Source organism: Mytilus galloprovincialis, chromosome 8, assembly GCF_965363235.1.
Source record: "Mytilus galloprovincialis chromosome 8, xbMytGall1.hap1.1, whole genome shotgun sequence".
Taxonomy (NCBI): Eukaryota; Metazoa; Mollusca; class Bivalvia; order Mytilida; family Mytilidae; genus Mytilus; species Mytilus galloprovincialis.
In genome coordinates, this window is record NC_134845.1 from 3717620 (window position 1) to 3734391 (window position 16772).

The 16772-nt window shown below is 30.2% G+C and overlaps 1 protein-coding gene across 1 annotated transcript; it reads left to right on the forward strand.

The window, feature by feature from the left end:
* The first annotated feature begins 1021 nt into the window (after positions 1–1021).
* Positions 1022–12839, forward strand: LOC143084896 (folate receptor beta-like). Its single transcript, XM_076260954.1, has 5 exons — positions 1022–1131; positions 4297–4457; positions 5097–5282; positions 9423–9561; positions 11366–12839. Exons 2-5 carry the CDS (start codon positions 4305–4307, stop codon positions 11641–11643), a joined length of 756 nt encoding a protein of 251 aa, XP_076117069.1. The 5' UTR covers positions 1022–1131; positions 4297–4304; the 3' UTR covers positions 11644–12839.
* The last annotated feature ends 3933 nt before the right edge of the window (positions 12840–16772 follow it).

Sequence of the window (16772 nt, forward strand, 5' to 3'; positions counted from 1 at the left end):
CCTAAATCCGCCTCTGATTTAACAAAATTCTTCCAACAACACTTTACATACTGATACTTTAAACTACGATCTGAATGCCCGCGATTTCGCGGGTGTGTTCTAGTGGAATGTTATAATTAAGGACAAGAGTGCTGAAGTTGATTGACGCAATATAAATAGTCCATTACTATGTTAACCCGAATAATTCAGTCGTTATATTCCGCTGATCTAAAAAGGCTACATTAACTCGTAGGTTGGGTCACTAATGTCGAGATACATGTAATTACATCTTCAAGGTGTAGCCAATTTGAATTGTTCTGATTTATATGTGTTTTTAACTAATTACGAAATTTACATCTACTTGTTTTAAGGAAAAGGTAAAATCACAAAAATACTGAAATCCGAGGAAAATTCAAAACGCCGGAAAGTTCCTATAAACATCATAAATCAAATGCCTGAAATGGCAAAATCAAAAGCTGCAAACATATCAAGGGGAAAGGCTGTGGATTAAATTTCCCATAAAATTTCAATATGGTTAGCATTAAATCAAAACAAGGGTATTTAATCCTTAAAGGTATGTTTTTATGTCCCATTTATGAGCATTATGTTTTCTGGTCTGTGCGTCCATTCGTCCGTCCGTCCGTTCGTCGTACCGTCCGTTCGTCCGTCCGTCCGTCCGTCCGTTCGTTCATTCGTTCATTCGTCCGTCCGTCCGTCCGTCCGTTCGTTCTTCTGTCTGTCCCGCTTCAGGTTAAAGTTTTTGGTCGAGGTAGTTTTTGGTGAAGTTGAATTAAGTCCAATCAACTTGAAACTTAGACGGTACACATGTTCCCTATGATATGATCTTTCTAATTTTAATGCCACATTAGAGTTTTTACACCATTTTCACAGTCCACTGAACATAGAAAATGATAAAGCGGATGGGGCATTCGTGTTACCGTGTACTAGGGACACATTTTTGTTATTTTATAAGTTACCATCCTGGTGCGTCATTGTTCCAGACATTATTTGTCGGTAAACAGACTATTCGTGGAGAAATGCAGTATATGACCACAAGGGTACAAAAACTACAGGCTCCGTTATAAACCCTTATAGCACAACGAAGAAACGCTAGAAGTCAGACCTGTTCTTTTACATTTTAGTGGAAATGAAGTAATTTCAAGGAATTATTAAAAAATTTGGGTCTAGAATAATTAAAGAAATGGGAATTGCCAGACACTTTCATATTGGAACACAACGGACCAATTTTATTTGGCAATTTGCGTTTTACATTTTACATAATGATTTAGACCACACACACTGAATGCATGCTAGTTGGCTGGTTTGACGTGCAGTCAGTGTGCTCCCATGTATGAAAATTTATGGATCCGTCACTCCATCCCCCACCCCTTGAACATGTCAGGGGACTTACTGTGGTAAAGGGGGCTGCTTGCACGAAAAAAACGTGAAATAAGACATAATTTCACATTGAACGTGAAATAATTTCTGTAATGAACGTTGCACGAAAAATAAATACTTTTATTTGAACCTTTTGTGACTGAGTCACTGTCTTGTATATATTAACTCTTTGTTTTACTTGATATTCCCGATTTGATAGTATACACATTTATGATATAATTGGTTTACAGCTTTTAAAAAGTATTTCTTGACGATTCCTGCCAAGTGTTTGAATTTTATTTGAAAAATACCGAGCACACAAAATAAGACTTTGAAAATCATGATGCACGTGAAATTAAATAAGCAGAACACTTGAACGAGGCACCTATCTTGCACGACTGAACGTGAAATAAAAAAGTAAAAACACGTTGAACGTGAAATAGAAAAACGGTGATCACGTTGCACGAAAATAACCCTTTACCACCCTTAAGTGATTTTCTAAATCACTGATTCAAGTAACATTATTTCCATAAAAGTTGGAAGTTAGAGTTGTCTTTCTTTAATAATCACCTATTTCAGTAGTACAAATTAATCACTAGAAGAAGTGATTTAATTTTATTGTAGCTTTATATATAGAATACTAATGATCCAGGGACTAATTATGTTTCTAAACTTATCAGAACCAACATCTGTGTTGTCTAGGATGACCAGGTCATTTCAGGTGATGACCTTGTACTGAATCTAGGATAATGACATAAAAATCACTTGTTTAAGTATCAGACCTCCATTTCCTTAAAAAAAATCACTTCTTTAAGTATCATTCATTTAATAACCCCCACTAATTTCAACACCTCCGAACAGTGATATTTTTATCGCGAACAGTAGAATTTTATTACATAATCTGAAAGATAAAACCTTGAACTTCACAGGAAAAATACTCCCACTGCTGGGAAAAATCTTTTAAGAAAATATCAGTTCATTATGTAAAGCCATTATTATAGCATTTTTTCAACTAGAATAGAATTTTCAGCTAAATTATAGCATCAGAGGCATAAACCTTGCTACTTAAAAGAAGCAAAAAGTTCATTTTTTTTTAATTTAACTAATTAAAAATATTATTTAAACCTATGTGTTTAAAATTTTGAAAAAACTACAAAATCCCAATTTGTGACAAAACCTCGAATTTGCTACTCAAATAAGTGATTTAAAAATCACTTATTTCAGTAAGTCCCCTGACTGTTAAATGGTGTTCCATAATGATTTGATGGCTTACTGGGGATTCACTATTATTCTTTGGATACCAGTTTTTGTGGGAACAGGGAACAGATGAACCAGGAAATTGTTCAAGGAATTACAATTTTTTCTCGTATGCAAGCTTTGGCAAAACCATGATTATTGGTACCCACGAAAATAAATTAATCCATATATCACTATCATGTCAAAGTTTGTAATATTTATATCAAAACGTGAAACATATGTTCAGAAAAATGAATGATTGTTATAAAAAATTAAATATACATGATATATGTTCATAAAAACAAAATATATATATTAAAAAAAAACCAAAAGTATATGTTCATAAAAACAAAATCTATATAATATAATATTAAAAAAAAACTAAGTATGTTCCTATGAAAAAAAGAGCTTACAAATTAAATACATGTCCATAAAAACAAATAATTATTCATCATGTTCTTAAACATTAATATGTACACCATGTATTTATAAATACAAAACATGTATATAAACAATCAAAATAATTATACAATTATATATATATACTACATGAATACGTACATGATATAGTATGGTGGTTAATATGCCATAGCGATCCTACATTCCATCTTCGTTGGCAGCGGCCAAAAATATTCACTCTTTGGTTAAAGTTTTTTTAATTTTAATAACTTTCTTAAACTGTCCTGGATTTCTACCATACGTGGACAGAAGCTTAGATAGTATCCAGAAGTAAATTTGTAAAAAAAAATCCTTTTTTTCTGTATTTTACTAATTGGACTTAGTTTTTCTGCCAGGAAAAACAACATTCACTCTGTGGTTAAAGTTATTAAAATTTTAATAACTTATTAAAATATCCTGGATTTGTACCAAACTTGGACAGAAGCTTGTTTATGATCAAAAAAATTAAGCTAGCATCTAGAAGGACATTTTGTTAAAATTTTGTACCTGTTTATCCGTATTTTACTTATAAATGGACTTAGTTTTTCTTCCAGTTAACATTACATACAGTCGGCAGTATATGTTTTTAAAAACATTTATTAGATTCATAAACTAACCTGGATTTTTACCAAATTTGGACGGAAGCTACTTACATAACTTACAATAAAAAGATAGTATCGAGAGGAATATTTTAATTTTTTTTATCTCATTTTTGTTGAGCCTGCCATGAACAACAATATTAGGCGAGACTCAGACACTGGGTTTTGCGGAACCCTTACAAATTTTTCAGATGAAGGGATGTATTTTATATGTTTGATACAGTTGATGTTAACAGTGTTTAATTGTTGTCTTTTTCAGATGAAGGGATGTATTTTATATGTTTGATCGAGTTGATGTTAACAGTGGTCAATTGTTGTCTTTTTCAGATGAAGGGATGTATTTTATTTGTTTGATACAGTTGATGTTAACAGTGGTCAATTGATGTCTTTTTCAGATGAAGGGATGTATTTTATATGTTTGATCGAGTTGATGTTAACAGTGGTCAATTGTTGTCTTTTTCAGATGAAGGGATGTATTTTATTTGTTTGATCGAGTTGATGTTAACAGTGGTCAATTGTTGTCTTTTTCAGATGAAGGGATGTATTTTATTTGTTTGATCGAGTTGATGTTAACAGTGGTCAATTGTTGTCTTTTTCAGATGAAGGGATGTATTCTATTTGTTTGATCGAGTTGATGTTAACAGTGGTCAATTGTTGTCTTTTTCAGATGAAGGGATGTATTTTATTTGTTTGATCGAGTTGATGTTAACAGTGGTCAATTGTTACAATAGATTATCTACAATAAACTCTGTAGATGGCTACCTAGATATTTGTATGGATGGAGTGTACCAGAAAGAGGCTCCTGGACCAGGAGAATTGTATGGACAGGTTTGTTGTCATTATTTCAGATATATATATAATAATCATTCCTCAACATTCACCACAGAATTCGAATAACACACATTGTGTATTGATAAATCATTATCAAAGAAGATTTTACAAAGCTAGGAAATGATCATGTTGAAAGTGAACATCTTTGAAAATTTAATACACTTTGCGACAAAAGATATTGATTTCAAATTTCCTTTTGTAACCAGAATGCCCTTTATATGGAGCAACATTCTGGCATCAACTGCATAATTTTTATGGAGTATATATTGCCTAGATACAATAATTTGTCAATGTTTTGGGAATTTTTCGTAATGTTCAAATTGTTTTTCTTATATGTCTTATATATATATATATAGATATATGATATAAGGCATCCTTTTTGGAACAATGTATAATACACTATTATCTTTTTTTGTGTCATTTTATAAGTATCTAATGATGAGATTAAAGTGATCCTAATTTGTGTTAGATGACCTGATTTTTCACGGAATTACAGTGATTCCCTTCTTCATATGGAGGGGAATGCATCCTCTGAACACATCTAGTATAAATGTTACAATATAACACACAAAATGAAAAAAAAATGTTAAGATCTCTTAACAAGCTTGTTTCTTAAATAACATTCTTCTTTGACAGTGTTCTGAGTGGAAGGAGAGAAATTGTTGTTATGAAAACACAACTAAATCTTTACAGAAGCCAGAACCTTGGCAGAACTTTAACCTGAATCATTGTGGTCAGCTATCACCTATGTGTAGAGGACATTTCTTACAGAACTTTTGTTTCTATGAATGTTCACCAAATGTAGGCCCATGGCTTGTTAAGGTTTGTATGATATTTGATGAAAAAAGTGTGATGATATATGATGAAAAAAGTTTGTTAGTTTTTTTATACGACCGCAAAATTTGAAAAAATTTTCGTCGTATATTGCTATCACGTTGGCGTCGGCGTAGTCGTTGTCGTCCGTCGTCCGAATACTTTTAGTTTTCGCACTCTAACTTTAGTAAAAGTGAATAGAAATCTATGAAATTTTAACACAAGGTTTATGACCACAAAAGGAAGGTTGGGATTGATTTTGGGAGTTTTGGTCCCAACATTTTAGGAATTAGGGGCCAAAAAGGGCCCAAATAAGCATTTTCTTGGTTTTCGCACTATAACTTTAGTTGAAGTTAATAGAAATCTATGAAATTTTGACACAAGGTTTATGACCACAAAAGAAAGGTTGGGATTGATTTTGGGAGTTTTGGTTCCAACAGTTTAGGAATTAGGGGCCAAAAAAGGGCCAAATAAGCATTATTCTTGGTTTTTGCACAATAACTTTAGTTTAAGTAAATAGAAATCAATGAAATTTAAACACAATGTTTATGACCACAAAAGGAAGGTTGGTATTGATTTTGGGAGTTTTGGTCCCAACAGTTTAGGAATAAAGGGCCCAAAGGGTCCAAAATTAAACTTTGTTTGATTTCATCAAAAATTGAATAATTGGGGTTATTTGATATGCCGAATCTAACTGTGTATGTAGATTCTTAATTTTTGGTCCCGTTTTCAAATTGGTCTACATTAAGGTCCAAAGGGTCCAAAATTAAACTTAGTTTGATTTTAACAAAAATTGAATCCTTGGGGTTCTTTGATATGCTGAATCTAAAAATGTACTTAGATTTCTTATTATGGGCAGTGTTTTCAAGTTGGTCCAAATCGGGGTCCAAAATTAAACTTTGTTTGATTTCATCAAAAATTGAATAATTGGGGTTCTTTGATATGCCAAATCTAACTGTGTATGTAGATTCTTAATTTTTGGTCCCGTTTTAAAATTGGTCTACATTAAGGTCCAAAGGGTCCAAAATTAAACTAATTTTGATTTTAACAAAAATTGAATTCTTGGGCCTTTTTGATATGCTGAATCTAAACATGTACTTAGATTTTTGATTATGGGCCCAGTTTTCAAGTTGGTCCAAATCAGGATCCAAAATTATTATATTAAGTATTGTGCAATAGCAAGAAATTTTCAATTGCACAGTATTCAGCAATAGCAAGAAATCTTCAATTGCACAGTATTGTGCAATAGCAAGAAATCTTCAATTGCACAGTATTGTGCAATAGCAAATATTTTCAATTGCACAGTATTGCACAATAGCAAGAAATATCTAATTGCACAATATTGTGCAATAGCAAGAAATTCCAATTGGATTTCAATTGGAGTTATCTTTCTTTGTCCAGAATAGTAGTTGAATCAACTTAAATCATTGTTTTATACAATATACAATGTATATTCACTATTACTACCAACTGATAGATTAAAACAATCTTTACCATTCAGTAATAACAAGCACTTTTTTTACATTTTAATATTTTATGATGTATTTAAATGAGTAGTTATTGTTGCAAACTTCATTAGAAATTTGAATTGAGATCAGTTTTGAAATAAGGGAAAGGGGGATGTGAAAAAAAAATTGGGGGGTCAATTATTTTCATTTCAGATTTCATAAATAAAAAGAAAATTTCTTCAAACCTTTTTTTGAAAGGATTAATATTCAACAGCATAGTGAATTGTTCAAAGGCAAACATATTTTTTTTAAGTTCATTAGACCACATTCATTCTGTGTCAGAAACCTATGCTGTGTCAACTATTTAATCACAATCCAAATTTAGAGCTGAATCCAGCTTGAATGTTGTGTCCATACTTGCCCCAACCGTTCAGGGTTCAACCTCTGCGGTCGTATAAAGCTGCGCCCTGCGGAGCATCTGGTTATAAATGAATATCACAGAACTGCCAACCTTAATGATCTGTTGGAAATTGTAGTCCAGTCAATCTAGCATAAATTTGACCCTAACCTTGAAGAAATTGCAACAAAAGATTTTAAAGTTTTAATCATTAGCATTATACCCTAAATATACACAGAAAAAAGTCCCATAAAATCTAACTTAAGGAAAACTAAAAAATAATGACTCTGAAGTTCCTATGGAGATTGGCATTTATATGGGAAATAACTCTGCAAAAAAGGCAGAAATATCAATAATTGACACTAAATTATAACTTTACCACTTCTATTCAACAAAATGTAAAACTAATTAAGCATATCTTCTTCTTTTTGTGGTTCAAAGTTTCTTTAAACAATGTAGATGCTGAAAAATATAATTTACAGATATAAACAATACCACATATTCACATTAATTTTTCAGAATGGTCACAAAGCCATAAATTTGCTATTTCTTTAAAGGGACACTAGCTGTCAAATTCATGTTCACCGATTCTAATCAAATTCTCATATTTGATTTATAACAATGTAAAAATTTTATCCAAACTATTAAAAGACTAAATAAAACAATAAACAAGGCACAGGCATGAAAATACGTAGCTTTGTTTCGTGTGTTTTGAGTCTAGATGCCATCTAATTATTTATCGAGTTGACCTCTATAGTCATCCGATGACCATATAAGCAATGTAAACATAAATATAGATATAAATAGATTAAGCAAACACATGCTGTTGAATTATTCCAGGTCTATTTAATTTCATATTACGGATGAAAAATAAATGTTTATCATCATTTTACCTGTATGATAATGTGCAATTGTGGATCGAATCAGTCAATCAAATGATTTACCTTTGTTTCACTTTCAATGTTGACATTCTCTTCCTTTAAATAACTTTACACATACAATTCACATGTTATCCATCTCAAGCTAAGGGGTTAAATTAAAGTTCAAATGAATACGGATTCAATGAGGTCGAATTATTCGCTTGTAAGTGAATAATTCATAATCAATGTTTTTTTGCTTATTTTGACAAAATTGAATCTTTTTGGCTACTAAAAAGGTATTATTATTTCAATATTTGTATTTCATTACTGATTGAGCCAAAAAAAATTATATATTAGGTTTTTCATATATCTCGTAGCTAGTGCCCCTTATATGAAAAATGTGCAAAAAAAATAAAAAATACCCATATATAAGTGATGAGTGATGACCTGAATTTTAAAATACTTTATTATACAAACTACAAACTCAAATCATACATTCAAATGAATTGAAAGGGTATTTAAGCACAAACACAACTCATTTAATCAATATAGTATTATTAAATTGTTCTGAAGACGCTACGGGAAGTGGAGAAACGTGTAGACTAGAATAAAGCATTAACTTCAGTAATCCAGGATGTTGTCTCGATGAATATAGTTTTAGATTGAAAAGTTACTTGCAACAGCATAAGGTACTCTTGCTTTTAAAGTCCCCCATGGAGATTTTGAATAATTGGTAGATATGATAGCATGGAACCCATGGAAGTCTTAAATATGTCTGCTTTTAGTATTACTCTACTAGAGCCTGCTGTTTGGTGCGAGTCATAATTTCAAATACAGTTTAGGGAATATATTTTGATTGATGTATTTCAGCATCACACAAGTAAATGGTTCAAAATATATTGTTGCACAAAACATTTCAGTATGATTAATTAATTAGATTTCTCATATCAGTTATTTACCATAACCAGTATCTTATATATTATAGTCACATTATATTATTTGGACATTTTATAGACTGAATCTTTTAATCACTTCGAAATGTCTTTTAAGATTGAAAAATTGCATAATGTAAAAAAAATATGATCTATTAACTTTATAATCATAACAACAAGTAAATATTTAAGTTTTCAATTTCTTGATAGCTGCTGAATCAGCATATATTGATACTGTGGATTGATTTATTTCAGTGGAAACCAATTTGTTGTGGATTAAGAAAAACATACATGTTCATGGATATTTAATTTGTTGCCCAAGGTTTTTTGTTCTTTGAATATTTAATTTTCATGTGTCACCTGTACACACGAAATCCAAGAAATTTGGTATCCAACGAATAATAATAAACCCACATTTAGATCTAATTTATATTTAGTCAAAATATATAATTCCATGGGTGTTTAAGAAAAGTAGGATTCAAAACAAAGTCTTTCTGTTTTTATTTACATAGGTTAATGGCATGGAATCAAGAAAAGAAAGATTTTATAAAGTACCTTTGTGTGAAAGAGAGTGTAACTTATGGTGGAAGGATTGTAAACACGATAGTACATGTGTGAAAAACTGGGAAACAGATTTTGACCTGAGCAGTGGTAATATAATTAATTCTACAACTTTTACTGAAAACAATTTCTACATGATGATTTTTTTTTTCTTAACATGAGTCATAAGAAACATCAAATTAAAAAAAATAATGCATATATATGTTTTTTTATAACTCAATGGATAGTTTTCATTATAAAACTTATGTGCATATACTTTTTTCTGAAGAAAATTCTTTAATATATTCATATTTAGAAGAAGTTTACTTTATTTTCATTGCTTCCTTCCCCTGACATATTTTCCATATGCAAAGTGACCTCAGTGTGACCCATCGCGTAAAAATCTGCTGATCGCAAAACGCATGGATGTCCTTAAAATAAACTATTATTTGAATTTACATGTTGAACATGTGCTCAATTTCCATGCTTTTTTGTTGATTTTTTGTTGATTGTTGATAAGCAGGGACAATCGTTAAACTTCGGCTTCAAAACACGAACTTTAATTACCTGCCATATTTTCACAACACTGACCGATTGAAAAAAAATTGACGATTATTCGAAATTTATGCGAAAAAAATGATAAATTTGTGCACAGAAGACTAAGTTTATGATGTTTGTATGCATTGGTTCAAGAATTGGAAGAACATTATTTTTCACCGGTCACTCGTTTCTTATGACTTTAAATGTTTTGATACAAACACAAATATTAGGGGAAACATACCTTAAAATTGTTATAAAACTATTTCTGCTTACAAGCTTGAACAATTTGTTATGATTACAAACAACTGTGAACTAATGCTTGGTAAATCTTCAATAAGATAGATTCCCTCAATTTATTTTGGGGAGTAAAAGGTCAATGATCAAGGTCACCTTTTTCATTGAGTAAACATACTTCATTTTTTTACCAATATTATTAAGTCAGATCTTTAGATGATTTTGAATTTTGGTCAATTGTTCAATAATCACAAAAATAAAGGCAAGCAAAAAGATTTACACTTGCAGAGAAATTGAGTTCCAATATGATATTAGATAGATAATGTTTAAATATAAGCATAAAACTCCCGATCAACATAAATTTTATTTTGATTATTAAATGACATAGCAAAAGATGATCCGATGTTTCTGAATCAGTCTTTTACTGAAAAACTAGTAGTATATATGTATTCCAATAAGTTAATTTTTTGTTGTGATTATTTGTATTTGTCACAAGTATCATGTTTTACTTATATCATGTAAATGAAAATAAAGAATACTTATAGTTACCAAACTTGACAAATATCTTTTTCTTAAGAACTGCGGAATCAGTTAATAATAATCTTGTTATATGTATAAACATTAGATGTAAAATGAGTGCAAACGATGTTTTCCTTTGAAAGTTCCAAACAAATGTGTTACTTTGTTGCTGATCTGTAATTAAATATTAAAATTGAAACATTTTTTTTTCCAAATCATTTAAGGAATGACTGTAATATGTTTTCTGTCTATGAAGAAAAAACATCAAAATTGTGGTGCACACTGAATAACCTGTAAGCCTGTTTTGTTAAAGTGTGCACCACATTTTTTATGTTATTTTGAAAAGACAAAAACATATTACAGTCATTCTTTATAATTTAATTCTATATTCCATTTTAAATTGGAGTAAATCATGAAAAAACCTTGATGACGTCACAGTAACATGACAATATTATGTCCATGAGCTGATAGACAAAACGCTGTAAGCCAATCAGAAGAAGTTATTGCAACAATCAGGTATGAAGGAGATAATAAATGTGCCAAGTTATTTACACTACTTTCTTTCTTCTGGCTTGTGATTTTAAAATAAACTGTTTAAATAGCTTAATGATTTCTTTTCTAGGAACAAACACATGTCCAGGTTACAGCTCCTGTAAAAACTTCACAGAGATATACACAGACGCCACTGACTTCTGTGAGAATGTGTTTGACAGAACGTGGAAGGTTGTGCAGAACTCTTCGGAACCCTGTATGGTGCTTAACTTTCACGACACAAATCCTAATTATAATGTCGCCAAACAAAAAGCTCAGTCTATATACAGCAATAAATCAAATACTGTTAAGTTTGGAACGATGTTATATTTGTTGGTTGTTATTATGTTAACTATACCAAAGATGTAAATATTTTCAAAACATTCCAAAATCCAGTCTTTCAATTAGAAGTTCTTATACAATACATAGGTTGTGCCGTTTTTATATAAATATTTTGTAAGAATTGTATTAAATTTACTTTAATTGTTAAAGCATTTTTTATGTTTTTATTCAAACTTTTATAAGATATATATACAGACAGACAGATCTAATCATGGTAATTGATCTTCTGTAGAAAGATTTATTTTTTGCTTACATGTAAATTCTTATCCTGTACATCACTGATAAACATTTTAACCTAGCTTTCATTTGTATTTTTCTAATCATTTAATTATAGACTGACAGAAGAATCTTGATGTATATTAGACGTAAGCTATGGCGATAATTTTGGTTGATTGAAAAATAATGTAGGTTCATAAATACCTGACTTTCAAGCTTCTTCTGTTGTTTCAAGGGAAATGTTATGTTTCTGTTCATATGTAATAAATTATGTCATCAGATTCACCACTTTTTTCAATTTTGTGCATTGCATGCATATTTTAACTTGATCATGTGGAAAATTGTATTTTTAAAAAAATTTTGACCCCTGTTTTCTAAGTTTGCAAACAGTCTAGCTGTCTGAAATTTGACCTATATAACTGTAGTACTTTTGAATACTGTTACAAATGATTTAAGGTGGTACCCAACACTTTCACTTAAATTAATTTGGCTCGTTTAATTTTCATAAAATTTTAACAAAGTATTAACTTTGACCCTTTGACAAAATATAAAAATTTCAAAAAATTTGAACCAACCAATTTATCAGAAAAATTACACTGGTCATATAGCAGTTTGACAAACACTAATTTTGATCATTGAGAAGCTTAATATTCCCTTAAGAACACAACGTAATTAAAACCTTTAGCTGATTTTACAGAGTTATCTCCCTGTAGTGTTAGGTACTAACTTCAGATTAAGAAAACACAACTCTGAAAGATAAATCAAGATTACATTTACTTGATTCTCAGTCAGAATTTTATTTTAGTAATATATATAAATATGATCCAATGAAATAATAAAAAAGTTCGTCTGGAATTATAATGATCTTGACTATCTGTTGAAACTTTTGTATCTTTTATTGGAAATATTTAATTCTGTAATTACCTGAAGAATATTGATTTATATTTAAAAAAAAAGTTTGTATCTGAATCAATTTATTAAATGCATATTTAAGTAAACATATTAAATTGTTTCTTATTTTTAAATTCCTTCTTTCAATGACATTCCAGACTTTTATGTTTTGTATACTTATCACACTTTACTTATTGTACATGATTCAGCAAATCAAAAGTAGGCTTTTTTTAAAATACAGTTTTTTATAATTTTGTTATAATCTTCCAATGGTATTTTTGAAAGCAGTAGGTCCGGTAAGGGCCGATTTTGGCCTAAAATTTCAGGTTCATCTAACGAAAGATTTTGGACACTTTTTAAACACTTAAGTGTCTATTTCAATTGATTTAATTAGTTTATGTGAAAGATTTTCACTGATTTAGTCATTAAAAACACTCCGATTCGAGCTTAAGGTGGTATGGGTGTCTTCCTCCATCTTGGATTGTAAAAAACAGAGAACCAAAGGTCCAGATTTTCTATCAAGTTAGCAATATTTGATGCAGGAATGCAGATATTTAATGTGAATTTTCATTTAAAAGAACCAATTTATAAGAATATAACTTATAAATATTGATATTTTTGCAAATGATGATTGTTTTTGGTTGTTTTTAAAAATAAATTAAATTGGCATTTTAAGGGGAGGTAACTCTAAAACAGCATTTTCTGAAGGATTCTACATGGAAATTTCCTAGTTTGTATTTTAGCCGGAAAAAACGTACGGTGACCCTATCTTTTCTTTTGATATTCTCAAAGCATTGTCTGAAAGCTATCTTTTCCTTAAGTATTTAACAATTCTATCATTTCGTTTAGTTTCTAATCACAAAATTGTGTTTTTTCCTGTATAATCCATACAAAATGTGTCATTTTGTCACGCCCTGTAGCTTGAGAAAATGCACGGTGACCTATCATTTTTATAACATTTTTCAACATATATCAATAGATACTACGTTTTGGCAAAGTATGAACAAATTCTATCATTTTTATTTTAGACTCCAATACCACCTTAAATATGAAAAATCTATCAAATATGCCAAAAAACGTCACTTTTCAGATGTTTTTTGTCAAAAATGAAAGTGGCCGCATCCATGTTCATCCTCAACCTTTATATATGTTATGTATCATCGTCAAATACAACTTGCATTTCAATATTATGAATGAACACGAATGCGGCCACTTTCATTTAAGACATAAACCGTCTAAAATTTAATTCAAATGCTAAAATTGCAAAGATTTCAGTAATTAAGCATGACTTAATGATGCTAGTACCAGATATATGTGCATTGTATTCTCAAAAACTGCCCATATTTATGTAGCATTCTACTTTCCAGTAAATAGCTTAAAGATTACATTTTGATAATTTTGTAAAACTGCTATATTTTGGGGCCAAAAACAGATCTTACTGAACCTACTCCTTTGTTTGTTTATTTTGTATAACGATAGTTGATGTATTGAAGAAAATTTTTTGAATTGCTTTGTCATTAATTTATTAACATTTTTAAAAAGAACTGAATTGATATTTTTGTTTTTGGTCAGTCTAATAGACTATAATCATAATAACTACTTATGACATTAACCTATAGTAAATGAGTTAAAGGTTTGGATATGGAATTTTTATGCCCCACCTATGATAGTAAAGGGGCATTATGTTTTCTAGTCTGTGCGTCCGTTTGTTTTTCCGTTTGTTCCACTTCAGGCTACAGTTTTTGGTCAAGGTAACTTGTGATGAAGTTGAAGTCTAATCAAATTCAAATAAAGTACACATGTTCCCCATGTTATGATCTTTCTAATTTTAATGTCAAATTAAAGTTTTGACCCCAATTTTACAGTCCAATGAACATAGAAAATGATATTGCAAAGTTCAGGTTAAAGTTTTTGTTCAAGGTAGTTTTTGATGAAGTTAAAGTCCATTCAACTTGAAACTTAGTACACTTCTTCCCCATGATATGCTCTTTCTAATTTAAATGCTAAATTTAAGTTTTGACCCCAATTTCATGGTCCACTGAACATGGAAAATGATAGTGCGAGTGGGGCATCTGTGTACTATGGACACATTCCTGTTCTGAATAGTATTATACAAAAAACAATGCAGTTAGTTTTATAATGACCAAATATATGAAAACTTCTTCAGATTGTGTTTTCCTACTGTTAAATGAAAATTTTGAACATATTTTTTTACATTTTACATTTATCAATTGTACATAAATTTATTTTAATCAACATATTGCATTAACAAAAGAATCGATATCAAAATTTTGTATAATTAAGAAATTGTATAAATAATATTATATTTTAAATAAAAAAGTGTTTCAACAGAAGTATGGGTTGTTTTTCTTCATAAAATATATATGTAAGCCTCAAATCTGTATCTTTTCTTCAGATCTGTGCCTAATTATATTTTGTGTCATAGACATCACAAAAGTATGTCCTTTTCAATCCGTCATAACCTGTCTTACACCTTGACCCCATAATAACCAAAACTTCAATGAGAGATTTTTGTAATCAAAGAAATTAATACAACTTTTAAAATTGAATTATATTGGTATCTGCTTAGGGATTTAAAGGGTTAATGTGTGAAAATAGATATAATATTAACACCTTTTCTCTCTCAAAAAGTCAGAAATGCTCTTTTAGGATTTAATAAATAAGTAACAAAGCCTAGAGGCAAATGGTGAAACAGATTCGAGAGCTGTTAGATCAGTGCTTTGTATCTTTTGATAATAAGATATTTTTTTAAGTTTAATTTTGTGCTTTGTGTTGGTCTTGTTATTTTGTTACACCTTAGGGAGATTTAGGGTGTTAACCCCACCATATTCTGTATTTGCTTGTCCAAAGTCATGTTCTATCAAGTCTTCCTTAAAAATTGGCACAAGTACAAATTTGAATAAACAATGATTTGAGTTTGAAAGGACATAGAATTGACTGTTGAATATATAACACCAATTCAAAAGATAAATTTGATAATTAAATAGTTTCAGTTATTACATGTAAAATAATGAACATGAGGAAATGTAAAAATTACTGAGACAGCACCACAACAAACCATAAGACATGTAGAGTTCAACAAATAGGCCTTTTACTACACAGTATAATTTTGCTCATTGTTGAAGACAGTTCAGTGACCAATATTGCTTAAATTCACATCATTTGGACTCTGTTGGATAGTTGTCTCATTGGCAACCATAGCACATCTCCTTATTTCATACTAAACAAAAAAGACAAGTGTCTGTAAAATATACCAAGCTCAAAATCACTGGCACTATCTCTACATAGGACGTCAGATTTCAAGTCTTCTTTGTGACTGGACTTAGCTGTGTGAGTTGAACAGACACCCAATTCTAGAGAGGGTTATGGACAGTATCCCTTATCTAAGTATCCTACGACTTAGCTGTGCGAGTTGTACAGACACCCAATTCTAGAGAGGGTTATGGACAGTATCCAGTGCAATATGAATATAAACCTTGCTTTGTACTAGACAAACTGAGGTGGAGTTTAAGCTGCAAATACTAATTTTAGTCTAAGGTTTGACTTGGCTGGGTTCAAACCCATGACTTCCACCACTTAAGGGTATCAGATTTTCAGAAAAGAATTAAACTTTAATTTTTCATTACAAATTTTATCTATTACCATTAGTAGATGTTACTTTATCATATGGTACAAAAATCATTCCAAAAAATCAATTGGTGTTGGCCCCAGGTGACTTTTAAAATGTAGATATCATTGAAAAAGCTCCAAATTATCTCCCTTTGGTGCAAAAATGCCATTTTTTGGCATTAAAATTGAAATATCTTTTTTAATCATAGTGACCTATGTTTTTATTGTTGTTTTCAAATAAGTTGTACATAAACTAAATAATTGTAAAATTTAAGCAATTTCTGTAATTAAAGTTCTTTTTTTATTTAGATATTACTGCTATTTCTCCTATTAAGTTAACAGTAAAAAGGGACATTAACAAAAATGTATGCTTCTTTCAAAGGCAGATTGTGAGCGTAAACGAACGGTGACCCCATTTT

Coding starts and splice junctions, on each gene's coding strand:
- LOC143084896 (XM_076260954.1), top strand. CDS start 4,305: ATGTATTTTATTTGTTTGATCGAGTTGATGTTAACAGTGGTCAATTGT. Junction 5,283..9,422: donor TAGGCCCATGGCTTGTTAAG/GTTTGTATGATA, acceptor TTATTTACATAG/GTTAATGGCATGGAATCAAG. Junction 9,562..11,365: donor AGATTTTGACCTGAGCAGTG/GTAATATAATTA, acceptor TTTCTTTTCTAG/GAACAAACACATGTCCAGGT.